Source organism: Microtus pennsylvanicus, chromosome 11, assembly GCF_037038515.1.
Source record: "Microtus pennsylvanicus isolate mMicPen1 chromosome 11, mMicPen1.hap1, whole genome shotgun sequence".
NCBI classification, from domain to species: domain Eukaryota; kingdom Metazoa; phylum Chordata; class Mammalia; order Rodentia; family Cricetidae; genus Microtus; species Microtus pennsylvanicus.
In genome coordinates, this window is record NC_134589.1 from 76,495,858 (window position 1) to 76,515,423 (window position 19,566).

At 44.6% G+C, this 19,566-nt stretch overlaps 1 protein-coding gene across 1 annotated transcript; it reads right to left on the reverse strand.

Annotated features, from left to right (window-relative positions):
* Positions 1–642: 642 nt before the first annotated feature.
* On the reverse strand, positions 643–16,397 carry Il12b (interleukin 12B). Its single transcript, XM_075989653.1, has 8 exons — positions 16,345–16,397; positions 12,126–12,213; positions 7,618–7,893; positions 7,347–7,464; positions 5,426–5,643; positions 4,078–4,226; positions 2,487–2,621; positions 643–1,930 (listed from the first exon to the last, which is right to left on the reverse strand). The coding sequence occupies exons 2-7, from the start codon at positions 12,211–12,213 to the stop codon at positions 2,487–2,489; spliced, it is 984 nt and encodes a 327-aa protein (XP_075845768.1). The 5' UTR covers positions 16,345–16,397; the 3' UTR covers positions 643–1,930.
* Positions 16,398–19,566: the final 3,169 nt, after the last annotated feature.

Below are 19,566 nucleotides of genomic sequence, written 5' to 3' on the forward strand. Positions count from 1 at the left end.
AGAAAATGTCGCCATCACATTGACCTATAGGCAAGCCTGAGGGTCATTTTCTTCATTGATTGCTGACGTGGAAGGGCCCAGGCTACTATGAACAGTGCTATCCTAGGGCAGGTAGTCCTGACTTGTATAAGAAAGAAAAACTGAGCAAGCCACAAAGAGCAAGCCAGTGCTCCTCCATGGCCCCTGCTTGAGTTCCTATCTTGAGTTCCTACCCTGACTTCCCTTCACAGTGGACTACACGCTTTAAGCTACAATGAACCCTTTCCTCCCCAATTGCTTTTGATTGTGGGGGTTTATCACAGCAATATAAAGCGAACTAAGACAAGGGGGGAAATCAGAGTATCATTTCAGGATTGATGATGGAGCAGCAAACCCCTAAAGAGGGCACAGTGAAGTGTTGTGCCCTCGTGGAGTTCCTGGTGAGAAGCTTGCAAAGACCTTCCCTGAGCTCAGCAAGATGCCGATGTTGGAGATACTATAAAAGGGTGATTCTGCACAATTGGAGATGAAATCACTTCAAGGAGAAGCAGTTCTTAGACGATGGGGTGATAGGAGAGGGGGGGAGGAAAGGGAAGGTGGAGGGTACCCAAATAGGCTTGGAAACGGAACGCCATAGTCAGCTGAGAAAGAAGCAAACCATGGTTGCAAAGAAAAGTTTTTATTCATTTGGTTTCACAAGGCATAAATAAATAAATAAATAAGTGAATAAATAAATAGACAAAGGCGATCACTACAAGAAGCATGGTATTAGGTCATTATGTGGCTGCAGTACCTTGGGGGCATGAGGGGTCCTGTCAGGTCATAGCTGTACTCAGGCTGATGAGGCAGTGATTCTATATGGTTTTCTTTGCATCCATTTGCAAGGTTGTTAAGGCACTTCAGATTTTATGTCCTCTAGACACAACTATACTTATGTTCCCTCTCAAATGCCAATTCAAAGAGTCCCTTTTTTTCCAAACACCCAGGATGTCTCTATTCTGTGTCTTATGAGTGTTGGAGGTGGGGACTGCCAAGGAGGTAACCAACTAACTCTCCCTACCCCTTCTCTCCTTCCCTTCTTCTTGAGGTAGTATATCATGCAGTCTAGGCTGGCCTTGAACTTGTAATGTAGATGGGGATGATGCTAAATGTCTGGTTTTTCTGAAGTTCTTCTATTTCCCTAGTGCTAGGATTAAGGTATGCACCTCCATGCTTAGTTTATACAGGGCTGGGGAACAAACTCAGGGCTTCATGAATTCTAGGCAAACACTCTACCATCTGAGCTATAGCCCCAAACCTGGATTTAGAAAATCTTTTAAATTTAGGTACCCAGAGTCTAATAGGAGCACAGGTGGTCCTGGCTTCTTATCAATGCCACTGCTAGGAAGTCTTCACTGATGTTGGAACCAGCACTAATTTCTTCGGAATTTCCTTCATAGCTTCTTCATAGTCTCCTAATGTCCCCTGTGTCTTTCTTTACTGGTCACAAATACATAACATTGCTTGTGTCAGAATATTATGCTCTTATTGGTTGTCTCAAAAGCCAGGGTACCTGTGCACTGGTTGAAAAGGTGTTGAACAAAATAATAAATTCACACTTTGCATAATAGGGCCTGGTCCCTGTGGATCAGGCCATGAGAACATGAAATATTCAATACATCTTGGTATACAAATGTTAAATACAGAAATAAATTAATAAATACATAAATTACTTAAATATTTAAATAACATAAGGCTATGTTAATAAATTAGCTCGTTGTCTCAGTGGGCATTTGACATTTAAATGTAGAAATATAGCAAAGGTGTCATTATGAAGCTAAAACACTGGAAAAAGCCAACTAAGTAGAAAATAGCTTTTGGGAGGGGTCTCTTCGAAGCATCATGAGTTTAAACTTTTTTTCCTAACGTGTTGCACTTTTTGTCTTCCAAAGTTGCATCCTGGGATTAGACCCTGTGAGGAAATGTGGGTAAGTCTGTGTTAGTCAGAAGCGTATTTCCCATTGCTCAGCACGCCTTCTCCCTAGCCATTGGGTTTGAGGATTCCCATGCGAGAAGGACCAGTCCGTCCTTATGAGACTCAGAATTCAGTTAGTCTCATGCTCGCCAGGGGCTCTCGAGAGATTTTTCTAAAAAGGGCATCGCATCAGGCTATTAAAAAGCTCCTCAGTGGTCGTCAGAGCCCCTAGGACAATGTTCCAACTTTATCTACTTCCGGGTCCTCCTGACTCTGATGCCTGGCTTCCTCGCCGTGGGGCCTTCCTTGCCGCCCATCCCCTCCCTACAAAGATAGGACCCTTGCCTGTTTTATTTATTGTAATATCCCTGGGCCCAGGACAGTGCCTGAACTAACAAACACATCAAATTAATATCTGGGAATGAACAAATGCTATCCTGATATCCCTGTGCCAGGAACTCTATCCCCTCCTCTCTCACAAGCCACGCCCCCACTGTTGTCCTCCACAAGAGCTGAATGTGTAGGTGTGTCTGGGATTTTTGGACCTGCTCACCTAACTGCAGATCACAGATGTCCATTTGCTCCACGATGAATTATAGTAGCGATCCTGAGCTCTCACGCAGACCTCTGTACCTTCGGGGCATGTAACTTTGGTAAAGGTCTCGTCTACAAGCCTGGATTTATTTTCCTACAAAGAAGAGGAAAGTGTGTAAGGGCTTTAGGCAATCTAAGGCAGGCTGGCATGTTCCTGCAGAACATAACCTCCTTAAACAAACACGGTGTCGTCTTAAGGACGCTATCCTTGCACCACCTGCTGGCAGAAGCTGTAAATACATGTATGTGTAAATGCGAGTGTGCGCACGTGTGCGCACTTGTGCCATGCCAGGGTTATAAGCATTCCATCCAGCTTTTACATAATTTCTGGGAGTTAGAATCCAGGTCTTCATGCTTCAGCAGGAAACACTTCACTGACTCGCCCATCTCCCGGGGCCTCACTTTTCTGTTTAGTAAGCTTCACCTTCTGTCTCTCTGAATAGTAGTTTGTTCACAGGCAAAGACTCCAGTATGAGGCTCATGGGGAGGGACTGAGATCAGCCTTCCTTAGTTGTATTCTGGCTATCCAGAAATACGACATCCCCCATCCCTCATGTGCCTGTCACCTTACATTGGTGACTTCAAATCCTGGCAGTGCTACTAAACAGCTTTGGGGCTTCAGGAACATGTCTTTGGCTCTCTGTACCTCTCCTTATTTATGAATGGGGCCTGCCTCTAAGAATGGAAGCAGGTAAATACACTATTTATGTAAAAGTGCTCAGAAAGCTTTTAGCAAGTAGAAAACACCCAACATTACCTATTTAAGATATGAGTATTAAATACATATACACAGGGCTGAAACTTAGCAAAATTTAGCTAACAGTTACAATCTGTTTCAAGATAACCTCATTTTCTGCTCCCACTTTTAGAGAGTGATTGAATCTCTGAGCTGAATTATCACCACATTCTAAATGCTATGTAGGAAAAGGCCTTTGATTTGTGACTTTAAAGGCTCTATAAAACTGTCTCCAAAAACTTACGAGAGATCACTGTGTTAAGGGCCAGAGGACTGGAAAGTGACCATGTTAGTCTGTATAAGTGCGGGCACCTTGTTTGGTGAAATGATTGCTCCTTATATTACACAAGTAGGGATTATCCATATTGTGTGAGGCACAGCACCAATGTTCTAGCATTTATTACATTCACTTGGTTGAAACAATCATTTTAGGCTCCTGGAACCCAGCTCTCTTTATCATTGACAATTATCGTTAAGGATTGGCAGTTGACTGTCCTGGAGGAAGTGGGGTGGTTTGGGTCACAACCTTTGCCTCCAGCAGAGTGATACTGAGTCCTGGTTCTGTCACTGCTCTAGCTGGGTGAAATTGGACAAGTCATTGCCCTTCTGAACTTTACTGTCCTCAGTGAAGAGGCGCCTCTGGGCCTTTGTGTGGGTTGTGTGTGATACACAGAGAGAGAAAGAGTCCTCAGCACAGGTCTAGCCCTGGAGCAAGTGCCTGCCTGGTTGTTAGGATCTTCACATTGCCCCACATGGGCTGCATAAATCTGACCTGGATACACCCACCACGCCTGTGTCCCTGCCCCCACCTTACCCTTTCTGTCCCGCAATGGAGCTGGACAGAGAACTTGAGGGAGAAGTAGGAGTGGGGAGTGCTCCAGGAGTCAGGATACTCCCAGGACACCTCCACCTCAGAGTTCCTCAGCGGCTTCACCTGCAGGTTCTTGGGCGGGTCCGGTTTGACTGCAGAAGAGGACAAACCTCCTTTATTATCTTGCCAGACTTTGGAGCCTGGGTATAGGCTTCTGATCTTGGATGGCTGATCCTTCCACCTTCGAGTCCCTAGAGCTCATTCTCTTCTCTGAGCACCTGGGCGGCACCTGTGAGGTACGGCGGTGGAGGATGCTTCTTCCACGTGAGGAAGTCACTGTTATGGACAGCATCCTATGTTTTTGAGCCTTTTCTTCACTGCAAAGACTGGCAGGCCCTGATGTCATTCTGCTTAATAAAGACTAGTATCTGGGCTCTGCAGTCAGGGACACCCTCTCTGGGCTTGATCCCCCACTTTGCACTAAGCATGTAGCTGACCCAAGACTTATAATCTACTAGGTGCCACCCCTGGATTCTGTCTGACAATACAGTGAGTATCATGATCTTCAGGTGGCACTTTCTTCTTGATGGAGAGACATTTCTGGAGTATGCTCCCATTTAAAGCCTAGCTCTATTCCACACAATGATTACACTGTTCCTGGTAGGCACTTCAAAAATGCCCTTCATAGTATTGTTACTACAATTAATAATAATAATAATAATACTGTAATAAGATGAACAGAGGCTTTAGGCCTCTGCCAAACGTCATCTTCTCAGAGGGTACCTCCCTGACCATCCCTGTGTCAACACCCAACCCCACCACCTATAGACTTTCTGAAAATTATGCATCAAGGTCTCTGATTCCATCCCATTTTATCAGGATGACCATTCCATGAATATGTGGTAAAGGCAATGAGAAAAGACAAACTCTCTGTCTGTCAATTTAGAAGTAGATGTCCGAAGGATTTTATAACTCCACACATATATGTGATTGTTAGAGAAAGATGAACTGTGCAAACTGCAGATGGTAGGGAAGTGTTGGCCTCAGGGTAGATGACCCAGTGACTCTCAGATCCATCACTCATCTACCTGGGGAGCAGACTAGACATGTCCCCAAATGCCTGCTGCATGAGGGAAATCAGGGTCTGAGCTCTGAGACTAGAGATCTGGAGAAAGGCAGCTTGATCTTTCAGTCTCCTCCTCTGCAAAATGCAGACAAGAGTTTCTATGTCATGCTTTTCAGGAGGTGCAGAATAAAAAAGGCTGCAGGGGATCATGACCATGTGGCACATGGCATCTTTGCTTCTTGAGCGTCTTTGCTTCCCAGGTACATGCTCCCATGTAAAACTCACTGATGTCCCTGATGAAGAAGCTGGTGCTGTAGTTTTCATATTTATCCCTGTGCTGCGCCTCCATCACCAGCTCAATGGGCGAGGTCTCCTCGGCAGTCGGGCAGGTGACATCCTCCTGGCATGCCACTGAGTACTTCTTATAGTCCCTTTCGTTCACTGTGACCTTCTCTGCAGACAGAGATGCTGCTCCACATGTTACTGCTCGGGAATCAGAGGAGCTGATGGGCAAGACAGAAATCGTTCTGTGTTACAGATCAGAGAGCAAGTACCTGGTGACTGTCGTCTGAGAAGTGGTTAGATTTATCCTCTGGGGTTCAAAAGCCAACCCAGCCTTTTCCAGCAGAGGAAGCTATAAGAGTCTAAAACTTACATTTCTTGCCTAAATGAACCTGGAAATGTTTTAATGCCAGAGAACCTGTTTAAACCCCGTCATTGAGAATTTAAATTTTCTCTCTATCATTCATAAGATCAATAAACACTAATTATAAAGAATTAAAATGACAAGGATGGGCCGGGTGGTAATGGCACACGCCTTAAATCCCAGCACTTGGGAGGCAGAGGCAGGCAGATCTCTGTGAGTTTGAGGCCAGCCTGGTCTACAGAGAAAGTTCCAGGGCACACTCCAAAGCTACACAGAGAAACCCTGTCTCAAAAATAAAACAAAGCAAGAACAAAAACAAAACAAAACAAAATGACAAAGATGTTTATAAAGAAAACATTCGTGTCTCTGCTATCCCCATTTTAACTCAAATCTGAGTCCCAGATATAGATATTATTTACAATTTTCTGGAACTTTTAAATGACTATTCAACATAATCATATACATACATACATGTACATATGTGTTTTTATTTCCATTTTAGCATGACTTTAAAAAGACAAGAAAATTATATATATATGATTTTGTAACCATCTTTTTCCTCTCTGAAAGTATTGTGGGGAGTTCTCTATGAAGAACATATGAGTTGGGTTATTCTTTTGAATAAATGCACATAACTGCTCTATTTGAGTATTCCTTTGCCTATTATGCAAAGTATCACAGTGTCCCTTATCCATGCACCAGTGTCTTCATGAACATGTACAAGAATTTCTCTAGCCAGAAAAATAATTTTCTTATAAGCACATAGAGGTCTGGCATGCTACCCCAGGTATGCCTCTTACAATGTACGTGAGTCTACCCAGGGCCCCAGCTCAGAAAACTTTCCTATGAGCAGCAAGGGCTCTGATGTCACCCTGAACCATTATTTTTCCTAGTTATGTTTAAGTCATAGTAAATTCATGCTGAAGACGGGGAACTGAGTCCCTAATTTACTTATTTAAGCAGTAGTGGAGCCCGGGTGTTTGTTCCACTGCCCTCCACGTGGCTCAGGGAGTCAGCTAATAATTGATGTTAATGGCAGAGCCGTCTGACGCACCGGCTCGGGAGCTCTGGGAAACGGTTTCTTAGGGAAAGCCCAAGGGTACTGGACAAACTGGACTTCAGAATAGCGGAGCAGGGAGGGAGGCAGGGAGAAGTTGAAAAGGCTCTAGGAAAATTTCAGACGGTCTCAGAGGTTTCTAGAATCTGCTTCAGCGTTTCCGTGAGCGAGGCCCCAGAGCACTTGTTTCTGTTTTTGGCACACGGTAGAGTTTTGGCAAGTTATTTGTGGCTAAGAGTTCTCTTTAATTTCTCCCCATGCTGCTGTAAGCCTTAATGAAGGGCTGCCAGGCAATTTGCATGAGTGAATTCAAACTCACCTAACAACTATCCTCAGAGGGCCGGCTTACAGCTTAAAGCTGAGGGAAAGTGGAAAAAAAAATACAGAATCGACTTTGCTGTCCCCGTATCCTTCACTGATAATCCATGGACAGTTTGTACTTAGATTCTGTGTGAGCTAGGTCTAGCAAAATGTTGAGAAACCAGAGGGACTCCGTTCCTTACCTACTGCTGCTCTTTACGTTGAACTTCAGGTCAGAGCTGATCTCTGTCAGCCACCAACAGGTGAACCGTCCGGAGTAATTTGGTGCCTCGCATTTCAGGAAGGTCTTATTTTTGGGATCTGTGTCAGAAAAGAAAAAAAAAATCAAGCTTCTCTCTCTCTCTCTCTCTCTCTCTCTCTCTCTCTCTCTCTCTCTCTCTCTCTCTCTCTCTCTCTCTCTCTCTCTCAGAAGAGATGTAGAAGAAAAAGTACTATCCCAGGGAATGGAATTACCTTTCTGGTCCTTTAAGATATCAGTGGACCAGATTCCATTTTCATTCTTGTGAAGCAACAGGTGTGAGTGGCTCAGAGTCTTGCCTCCTTTGTGGCAGGTGTACTGGCCAGCTTCTAAAAACTCTTTGACTAGGATGGTCAGGGTTTTCCCAGAGCCCACGATTTTGCCGCTCTTTTCAAAGGTCCAGATGATATCTTCTTCTTCAGGAGTGTCACAGGTGAGGACCACTCTCTCTCCAGGGGCACCAGGGGACCAGTCCACCTCTACAACATAAACTGGAGAGGACCAACAGTGAAGACCTGGATGGTGAACTTCAGGAACCCTGGGACTAGGTTTCATCCACTATGTCAGCATCCCCACTGCCTGGACACATCACTGCTCACAAGAGTTTTGAAGTGCTGGCTGAGATGGTCTTAGGGCATGGAGCCCTGTCTAGACTCAAGGTCACAGAACAGGGAAACAGTGCTATTAACTGCCACTGAGTCATTAACTGGCAGGCGGCCTGTAATCATTAATCCCTGGTTAGTAGGCACACAGGGGAAACCTTGAAACAAGACAGATACAAACAACACAAGATTGGTTGTTAGCGGTCAGGGAGTGGAGGTGGGGCTGGGGTGGGGAATGAGCTGCCAGTTGCAGTTCACAGGGAATATGGCTGGGTGTGTGCTGAGCAGAGTAACACAGTGGTTAAAGTATAGGTATGGAAGAAGATAGACTGGGAAATCCCAAGGCCTCTAATTGGATTTTGAGTAAGGTGCTGAACTACCAGGAGCCTCAGAGTCCTTGCAAGATGATAGAAACAATAGTGTCTATGCTTGTAGATCGGCTATGAGGATAGACGGATAAAAGCACACACCTCAGCACAGTAACTACAGCCTGACTCTGTCCTGGCTTCATCGTCATCATCATCACCATCAGCATCATCACTACCCACAGACCAAAGTACCAGGCAAATGCACTGAAAAACTCTTAACAATTATCCAGGAAGACTTAAGGTTTTCATCCCTTCTGCATGAACCTCATCAATGGAGACTGTCATTAGCAGCCTTTTGTTTTTTTAAAGAGCTAATTTACACTAATATGGGTAAGTAGATGAAAGTTTCCTCATTTTTGAAGGAAGGTGTTGATGCCAAAAGGCTAAGCAAGGTCCCATCAAGTGGGAAGTGTTTGTCTCCTGTGCCATGCAATGGGTTTCTAATGCACTGAAATTTTCCAAACGAGCCTCCAGGAATAGCTCCATAAGGTATTCTGGAGAGTGTCATATCAAAGCTTCATTCAGCTGGTTACCCACTTATGAATTATTAATCAAAAGAATAACTTAATGTAGTGGTTTTCAAAGCCTGGTGGGTTCCCAACTTCTATCATCAGCATCACCAAGAAACATCCATGATGCGTGCTCTCTGTTTCTGAGTCAGAAATGTTGGGGTGGCCCCAGTGACCCCTTTGGTAAGTCTTCTAGATGGTCTTGATGCCTGATTAGATATGGGAGTCATAGTGGCAAAGAGCTGGGGATTTGGAATGGTACAGCTATGGACCAGAACCAGCCAAAGGCCTTAAAAAAGCCTTGGGTGTAGAAAGGCCAAACTCTTTGGAAATCATTAGCTTGAGTTGACACCAGACCTCAGGAACCCTTGGCTTCCTCCAGTTTTTCTTTTTCCCCCAGGCAACTGAACAGCACTGCAGGTTGTTTTCCTGTTAGAACCTGGACTCAGAAACCTCAGAAGACCTTGGCCCAAGGGCAGGGAAAGAACTTCCCAGGGATGTTGGAAGCAGAGCTTAGGTGTCCCCCTGGGCTGCAGGCTATCACTGTGACTTCATCACAAGCCTTCTCTGTTTCTCACATTGGTTTTCGAAAACTTCTGTGGTTTGCCAGGTCTGAAGTGATGAAGGAGTTAACTCAGCCAGGGCTTCAGTGCCTTCCTAAGCTCTCTAAAATCTCCAGGCCTTAGATCTGACTGTGGCAGCAGCTTTACTTAGGAAAGGGTCAAACATTCTATTGGGGTGGGAGGCCAGACTTTTTGATATTATTATTTTTAAAATAGCATTTAATTTTTCCTTGTGTGTATGTGTGTGTAGACGCGCGTGTGTGTTTGTAAATGTGCTATAGCTCGTGTCTGGAGATCAGGGAGCAGTTTGGAGAGATTGGTCCTCTCCTATCATGTAGATCTCAGTGATCAGTGGTAAAGTCCAGGTCATCAGAATTAACAGCAGATACCCTTACCTGCTCTGTTATTTTCTAGTTCCTGCGAACCTTTGGATTGAAAATACTGACCAAAGGGTCCAAGAATAAGAATATATAAATGTAGATTCCAGAAATAAGAATGTAGAAATAAAGAAATATAAAGTTATAAGCCTAGAAGAATGAGAGCAGGCAGTCAAAGGATTAACTTTTAACAGTGGGTTACTCCGCTTTACAAAGTATTTACAAGGCCAAAGCATCTCTCTGCAAACTGAAAGTTAGCTTAAGATAACACCCCCCCCCCCGCGCCATCTGTGATTAACGACAGATACAAGCTGAATTAACCTCTAGGAGGTGGACATACATGACCTCTGGGTTATGCATTATCCTTGCTATGTGAAACTAGCAGCATTGAAGGAAAGAATGCAGAGATTCAATAAACACCACCTGAAGATACCGGGGAAGACAATAGATTAACTACAAACACTAGTTTAACTGAAAACCTCTGTCAATGAAGATTGTAAAGTAAGGCACTCTGTATTTGAGTTTTACCTTGAGATTGTAAAAATTCCTTTGTTCAGACCTAATATAAGAAGGTGGGTCCAGAAACCGGCCTTTGCCACAGCCTTATAAGCCCACCTCGGACTGTGGTCTCAGCTAGCTGATAAGCTTTTTATGCCCTGTGATTTATTTTTTATTTTCGTCCTAGAATAAAGTTTGCTTCTGGTTTATTAGACTTAATGGTATGTCCCCATCTTTGCACTGTTCCCCTGGGGACCCAACACTGACCTCATTTTCTTCAGGTGCCAATTTTGGTATTGTACTGTCTGGGTTCTCAAAATATTGTTTATAATCATCAGGCAAGAAATCTTTTCATTTTTAATGTATGTCCATTTCTTCCTGATGGGCACAGGAAACAGTTGCTTTCTGCCCTCCCTGTAAAATCATCTAACGCTTAAACACACAGACTCGGAAGTGAGACTAACTGGGATCAAGTCCTGTTCTAATCTCTTGAGCCTTGGTTTTCAAAATCTGTAAAATGGGACACTGATAGCTCCTACTTTATACAGCTGTTGTAAAATTAAATGAGGTTCTATGTTCAATAAATATTAGACATTGCAATAGTATATGTGGTGGTTTGAAAGAAAATAACCCCCAAAGGGAGTGTCACTATTAGGAAGTGTGGCTTTGTTGGAGTAGGCGTGGCCCTGTTGGAGGAAGCATGTCACTATGGGAATGGACTCTGAGATCTCCTTTGCTTAAGCTACACTCACTGTGGCAGACAGTTCACTTCCTGTTGTCTGTGGATCAAGATTTAGAACTCTCAGCTACTTCTCCAGCACCATTTCTAGCTACACACTGCCATGTCCCATCATGGTGATAATGGACTGAACCTCTGAACTGGAGGTGAACCACCACAACTAAATGTTTTCCTTTGTAAGAGTTGCCCTGGTTATGGTGTCTCTTCATAGCAACAGAAACCCTAACTAAGACAGTGTAGCTATGAAAGCATAAATTACCAATATTATTACCTTGGATTTCAGGAAGCATTTGAGGTTCTTTTAGGTCCATATGAAGACTGAGTGGATGGACATTTGATAAGTGTGAGGTAGTACAAAGACAGAGAGAACTCCTTGCTGTGCCAACACTATTAGTCTGCAAATAATCTTATTGCCCTTGGGATAATGACAAGTTTGGAGACTTTGTTTTGAACAATAGGGCTTGCTAACATTTATGTTCATTTTACCATATGTTGTCTTCTGTATTCATTAACATAGTCAATAGCCCATGTGGTCAGTGACCTTATTGACACCCAACTAAGAAAACGGAGGCCATGAGGCTATCCAGCTCAAAGTTTCAGAATCAATACCTGGCAGAATCATGATTTGAACCCAAGTCAATATGAATGCCAACCCTAAAGTGGCCAGAGGAAACCCATCATAGAGCCCACTCAGAGGACAATGCAGAGTGGAGGAGCAGTTGAAGGCAGAAGACAATTTTGCTACTTTTGAAATTCTCTACCAGGGAATTTCAGTTGCTTGGAAGAGTTGTTTTCTAGTATTTCAGACAAAGGTCATGTCCCCATTGTCACCACAATCCACTGAAACTCTTTCATCCAACACGAAAACCAAACCAGGCAGAGACTGACCCCAGAGATGGAAGAAGTGGGGCGGGGCAGGAGCGGGTAGCTCTGCATCTTTCCCAAGGCAAGGCTTTCCTGAGGAGACCTCATGCATGGTGGTCCATTTCGGTCTCCTTTCCCAGCGGCTGCCCTGGGCTCAGGCTTAGAACCTGGAGCCCCACAGGAAGAAAGGAAAGATTGCTTACCACCCTTCTCCAGCTCCCATATAGCCATGAGTGGAGACGCCAGCAGAACCACAGCGAACCAGGAGATGGTCAGTCTCTGATGACACATCTGTGTGGAGAAGCAGAAGGAAGAGGATGAGGAAAGGGAAAGAAGAGGCAGGAAAGCAGGGCAGAGAATGTCAACTATAATCCAATTAACCAAAGCCATACGTCCTCTGCCTTCTAATTATGGCCTTTCCCCTTCCTATTCCTCACTGGCAGTTAGTAGGATTATAGGAAGTCTATCTTTGGGTAAAAACATCTCTGAATGAGGAACCATAGGCTACCTGGAACTGAGAGAATCCTAGGACCCACACATCTGATACTATTTGTTTTTTTAAATATGTATTTATTTCTATTGTATGTGTGCGTGTGTGCACTCACATGTGTGGAGGTCAGAGGGCAACTTTTGGGAGTTGGTCCTTTCCTTCCTCTGTGGGATCAGGGCTCAAACTCAGGACATCAGGCTTGTGCAGCTGACATTTGAGCTGAATTCGTCTTGCTGATAACTGCTCTTCTCCCCTTTCTTCCTTTTAGAAACGTAGCCTCGGCCCTGGCTGTCCTGAAACTCATGCTACAGACCAGGTAGGCCTCAAACCTGCAGAGATCCACCTGCCTCTGCCTCCTGAGTGCTGGGATTAAAAATGTGTACCATCACATCTGGCTCATTATCTAATCAGTTTAAAGATCAGAAACACAAGCTTGGAGGTGGAAGGCGGCTTCCTAAACCTACACGCAGCACTTCCTTGGTTCTGATTGTAATGTTAATATAACACCTATGGAGCTTTGTGCAGAGTGGGGAGGGGGGAAGGCTTCACCTATACACTGCTTCCCGGGACCAATACTGCCGCGGTACGAATATTTACTCAGACAGTGTGAGCTCTGCTTCCCATCTCATTGAGCTCTGTATCCCTGTCTATTGTGCAGAATTTACTGGGATGCCCTAGGCTAAAGGACCAGGTCAGGTGTGGGAAAGGTAATGCAGGGGTAAACTTTCAAGTTCTGGCAAGAACCTGTAGTGGCTTAGATTTTCAAAACATTGTCAGAAAGTACCCCAAATTCCCATACAGCTCTCACCCTCAAAACAAAAGTCCGCATTTCATAAGCTTGAGTATAAGGTATAACCTGGGCTTACTTAAGACTGCTGAGTCTCAGCCCAGATTGTCTGATTTAACATGTCTTGAAGGTTCCCGAAGCTGGTGCTTCAGGTCCATGGAACACATAAGGTAAATGTGTTAACCAATGTAAACATTGGTCCAGCATGCCTACAAATCAGGTGTTCTTTGGCAGAAGACCATAACATATTGATTGACCCACCATGGAATTTTGAAGTACATAAGTCAGCCACCATCTTATATCGTAACCCAGTCTAGATTAACACCCAGGGTTAGCAGAAATCTTTCGACTGGAAAGTTTATACCACACTCATAAATGTGTTTGAGATAATTGGTGTCTAATTAATTCCCTTCAGAATCACCTCCCTCTACCTTGGAGGATGCTACCATCTGGCAGGGATAAGATTTGAGAGACCACAGGTCTAATCCATACGAATTAAGGTTTAACTATTCCAGGCAAATGCCTTAAAAAATGAGCACACATTGGTTCTAGATCTGGCTTTGTCAGAATATGGCTAACTTTTGCGGACCTTGCTGTGTTCTCTCTTTCCTTATAAATATCATCAGTGACAGAGACAGGACTAGAATCCAGGCCTTGTCCAGGTCCAAGTTATCATACAGCCAAGTACTAGCTGAAACGGGCACTGGTTGGCACATTCACAGGCTTGGACTCTGGCCCTGCTACTCAGTAGCTGTGTGGTGTTGGTCTTGCTCCTCTGGGCCCTACTCGCATCACCTGTAAAAGGGCATAGTGAAGGCTTATGTGGTCTCAAAGGGCTGTTAGGTGTGCAGTGATAAATATGTATAGCACAGTGGGCAACTGACGGTGTGTTATCTCGCGCTAGCCGAAGAACCAGGGGCACATGCAAAATTCTTTCTGTTGTGTATACAGAGGGTTTAAAAATAAAAAAAAAATCTGCCAGGCTGTAGAGAGATGCCCAGGGAAAGCGATGCAATTATACCTGGCTGTAAATCCCAGATGGCAGCACTCTGGGAAGGGAAAAGGGCAGAGATTCCTGGCATCTCCTGGTGATATCTTCATATGCTCACAACACAGGGGTTTTCCCTGTTGGCTACATGCCAGAAATTTCCTCTGTGGGGCTCGGATGCATCTGAACATCACGCGTGTACTGTGTTTCAGGTTCACGGGAGCCCTGGCAATGGTTCAAGGAACACGCTCAATCTCAGCATCACCTTGTACATCTTAGAGCACAGAGTACCAGCAGAGGGTGAAGATGCTGCTGAGTCACCTCTTAACCAAACCCACACAAACAAAAAAGGGTGCAGGATGTGGCCAAGCTTTGGCTTCCTGGTCGAGCAACAGACACCAGGCCACAGTTCTCCAACACAATAAGTTTTGATGATTCATTTTTTTCTTTTTGGTTTTGTGGTTTTTTTTAAAAATATTATTTTGTTAGTTTTCTAAATTTCTGAGATTCTTGCACAGACACAGGAACCCTGGGTCAGACAGTAAATGCTCCTAACATTGCTGCCAACCTGGGCACAGCGCACCTGAGTGGACATCCCTTTTGCAAGTTTCATCCTGTTTTTTTTTCTTAATTCAAAAATGGAAATAGTATTTAAAAATAGAAATGCTCAGAAATAAGAATACACAGTGCAGATGGCCTGAGTGGGCAAAGGGCCATGGTCCCAGAGCTAGGCAGACCTTGCTCTGCCCATTGTTAGTTATGGGACCCTGACAAGTTGAATTGACTTCTGTAAACCTTATACTCCTAGACTGTAAAATAGGAACCCCATCAGGACAGGAGTTCATGAAACGATCCATAGAAAGTGCCTGCTTGATCTGCAAATGAAATCAGGACCCCCAAATCCCCACTCTTCTCCTCCCTCAGCACTTACTGCGATGGCAATAATTTGGTTACATCTTTAATGTCTATGTCCTCCATACTGAGGCCTGACGGCAGAATTCATGTCTGTCTTGTCTTATACCTAGAGGGTGTAAGAGTCTAACCTAGAGGGAGTTCCATGGATTATTGGTGTATTTCAGATCTCAGCAGAATGAACCTCGGAGACGACCTAACCTCATCCTGAAACACAGCTTGAACGAATCGAGCAGCCAGCTGAGGCTTAGTGGTTGTTGTGTAAAAATGTGTTGTCACCCTGATCTCTCTGGTACCCCTGACTTTACCTGGGCAAACAGAAGAAATGAGCCCATGAAGATGATCTTTCACCCCCTTTCTCACAGATGTTAGACACTTTAGGAAGGAATTTTGAACACGACCAAGGTTTTTCGGTTTTGTTGAGGTGGTGAAATTAGTTAAAAAGCCACAGGGAACCACAGAACACAGCTATGCAGTGCGACCGTCACAGCTGACTCTATAGCCCCCCATAGGGAGGGAAGCAAGCGTGATGTTCAGTTACGAGTTCAGTAACTGTAAGGGATGCACAAAAGCTTTTTAAAAAGTTTCGCTAGTAAGCAAGAACTTAACTACACTCGTTAGGAGACAGCCATTAGTACCAACAAACATGTCCACATGTGTATGTGTCTATATAAGACAAAGCAAACCAGCTGGGAGGTGGTGGCACACGCCTTTAATCCCAGCACTCGGGAGGTGTAGGCAGACGGATCCCTGTGAGTTCAAGGCCAGCCTGGTCTACAAAAACTAGTTCCAGGACAGACTTCAAAACTACAGAGAAACCTTGTCTCAAAAGATAAAATAATAATAATAATAATAATAAAGACAAAGCAAACCTATCTATCAAATACACATCTGTTAAAGGGTTTCACACGTTATTAGTTTTTTTTTTTTGAGACAGATTTCAAACTCATTATGTAGCTGAAACTGGCCCTAAACCCCCAAATTTGTTCATTCTGCCCCCACCTCCAAAATTTGGAGATTACAGGTGTACAACATCACATCTATAATTAGCTGACTTTCTAAACAAATATTTGAGTCTCCAAGTGTCTAGTTTTCACCAGTAGATAAGCCATAAGGAACACTTCCAGACTCCCTTCACCCCTGCTCCCATACTGCCTGGTTCAGGGGTAGCACAGCCCCTAGAGTCTGTACCTGAACAGCCTTTAGGCTCAGGGAATTAGTGGCAGGAAGCAGGAGAGTACTCACCTTGGTAGTTCCAGGCTGCCTGGTCTGGTGTACCTCGACTGCTGCTCCTTCTGCTGTTGCTGTTGCTCCTAGAGCTTATATACTCTACTCCTACAGAACTTTCTGATGGAAACCCAAACTAGAAACTGACTAGTCCCAGTTGCAACATTGAAAACTAGTGTCAAAACATTTTGGGGAATTTTAAGAAGTTCCTCCCCCCACCCTCCCTGTCTCTCGGTGTGCATCCATCACACAGAGGGAATACAGACTTCAGAATCCCAGGTAAGAGGAAATGACTTCAGGGTGTGGAAAAAGGAAGAAGACAGATGCTAATTTCTGTTTACATCATGCCCAAGGTGAATAGAGGCAGCAATAGCCAACCTCCCCAGGATTCTACAGGCTGGGGAAAAAGGAAGGTCATGTCCCCAGCTGAGTTCATGGTTCACGCCACAATCTAACAAGGTGCTACGGGTCCTAAAGAATAATCTACAATTCTGAAGTCAAGGTAGATGAGATGATCAGCAAAGAGCATCATGTATCTGGGCCAGCTTTCTTTGTTAACATCTGGGTTCAGAAGATATTACCACCTGTTTGATTGCATGCATCCCCCCACCCCTTCTGTATCTACAGGCAGCCCCAGGGAGATGGACAACTAAGATTCATTGTGTTCTGAGGCATCTTCTTTGCTCATAGGACCTTACTCATGGACCAATGATAACAGGAGCTGAACTAGCACAGGTAAGCTTACAGATGCCCCACGCCATACTCAAAAGTCACTTTTGCATACCCAGACTATACCGTTTCATCATGCACATATCTGTGGTCCTAGAAACCCTGAGTTATTTCTCCTCCTGGGGAATTTAAAATTGCAAAGAGGTGAGCAATGGTGTACACGGCGTTAACTCCCTTTCCCATCTGAACCCAGAAACACCAGTACGTGCACTTCTAGTTGGCTTACAGATGTGGGCCACTCTCAAAGCTGCCAATAGAGGGCGCTTCCTTGAACCTCCTCGCAGTTGGGATGCACCCGCCCGCTTCTCCATTCCTGCCCCAGGCCTGGGTCCCCGCCGCCTGGGAAGTTCCTAGGGCTGAGGCGGGACTCGGTCAGGTTTCGGGTGGTGCAGATTTCCGGGCTAACTTTCTTCGAAGTGTCAGCCTGCATAGGGGGGGAAAACGGGAAACTTGGGTGAGAACTGCGGAGCTTCCCAGCTGCAAACTTCCTCCCTTCTGCAGCCCAGCTGCAATCCCTCTGGTTCTAACCCGCTCTAGGCTGAGGGTGGAGACATCAGTCATAGCAAGGTAGCAAGTGGCCTCCCTGAACTTCGATTCCTAAGCTTCGAGTGAAACTGATTTTGTATACAAGATGATTCTTAAGTGAACAAAGTAGCTTTCATTGCATATTTGTTGTGCTGTAGAGTGTGTGTGTATGCGTGTGTGGTGTGTGTGTTTCACAACTCACACAGAAGGGACTTTCTGCGGTTTCCTGAATTTGATTGTTACAATAAATATTTAAATATGTAACAACTTGGGGCTGTGTGTGTGTGTGTGTGTGTGTATCTGTCTGAAATAACGTTTGAAATGCCCCCCAAGTACTAGAGGGTACTGAACAGCTAAGGTGATATAAAATTGACACGGGACTACAGTGATTGCATCATTGTATCTGCCCTCACACCCTCCCCCATAAATATACACAAACATGAGCTATGGCACCCCCCCCAAAGATGACAAATATTTTGTTCATGTGTTCATAAGAGCATCTACAAAATTTTGGATATGTATGATTGATGACATAAAATTTCAGTTAAAAAAAATAACATGCTGGTTATGGCAAAGCTCTGAGGGCTGCCATAGTCTCTACGACTGCAATTGCTGGTCAGGCTGATCCTACACCCAAAGCTCGGGGTTATCTCTGCTCATCTCCAAGGACAGATGGGGAATACAGTAGGTCATGGGATCTGCTCTCTCTTAGGACTGGATCCAGCACCATCTTGGCAGGCTACCTAACCTCTCTGAGCCTCACAGCCATGAGGCAGGGTTGGTAGGTGTCCTCTGAGTTTAGATTATCTGTGAAGATTAAACGGATTTATTTCATGGGTGCACCAAGCAAAGAAGGCTGGGCTTGAAGAATTTCTCCTTAGGCTTATTTAATAGTTTATTCCACCCTGTCCCTGGAAGGCTTTAGGTGGCTCATGAGGCAAGGTCAAAGATGGCTAGAAGAATAGAAGATGCAAGGTCCTGATGGGAGGAGTAACAATGGGGCTCCCAAGGAGGCTTCTTCATGAAGCTGCCTGGCTTGTGGTTGAACTCATTGGACTTAGAGCCTTCAGGCAGCCAAGACAAGTATGATAAACCTAACCTCATCCTGTAAATTATTTTGATTGGTTCAGCTCACCCACAGGATGTCTATCTGCATAAGACCACAAAATTCAGCTTTTTAGACCTCATACTAGGAAACTCATTAGCTCATTCAGTAGACCTGCGGTACAGGGATCTCCCTTTGAACTAGGGCACTAATCTATCAGGTAGTTCTATGTGGGTTCCACAACTGACATTTTGAGGCATTCTACACACCTGAGTCCCATTGAGCAACATGCCATCTGTTGCCTCATTCATTTTTAGATATTCTACAAGGCCACCAGGTCCCAGGATGATGTCAACCAACATCCACCGACCTGATTCCTCTGAAGAGATCTGGACCACATGCAGATCCAGACCCAATGGTACCCTGTGTTCTTCCTGTGGGAGAGGGAGGTCTGGCGACACAGAGCAAGTGTGCCAAGCTATCAGGCCAATAGCACAGAGATTGGCATGGAGCCCCAGACCCCTGCCTTGCAGCTGAGAATCACTGGAAGAATATTTGGACCAAAAAAAAATCATCTTCCCTTACCAGAAGATGGCTATAAGTATGCATTTCAAATACAGTATAAGTCATGGATGCTGAAAAACATTAGTGCTTAGACAGTGCAGAGCAAGTCGTGCATTCACGCTGTTCTCAAAAATCCAAAACCAAAATGCACCTTGAATAAGAAGCTGAAACTTTGATTTACAGTTTTTAACAGTAGGCATTGTCAAGCTTTTGGTGTGTGTTCCTCTAGAGTCAGCCGAACCCCTTGTATATATAGAGAGAGTCAGCTGAACCCCTTGTATATATTTATGTATTTGGCTGTCTAAGCCAGATCTCATTACAGGCATGATCCTGAAAATTCCTTTCATGTATTGGGTGAGAACTGGGCAGGCTTGAGT

Excerpts from the sequence above, each read along its gene's own strand:
- Il12b (XM_075989653.1), bottom strand. The coding sequence starts at position 12,213 with ATGTGTCATCAGAGACTGACCATCTCCTGGTTCGCTGTGGTTCTGCTG. Across the intron at positions 7,465-7,617 it reads TATCTTAAAGGACCAGAAAG|ATCCCAAAAATAAGACCTTC; the intron begins GTAATTCCATTC and ends TTTCTGACACAG. Across the intron at positions 4,227-5,425 it reads CTTCTTCATCAGGGACATCA|TCAAACCGGACCCGCCCAAG; the intron begins GTGAGTTTTACA and ends CCTCTTCTGCAG.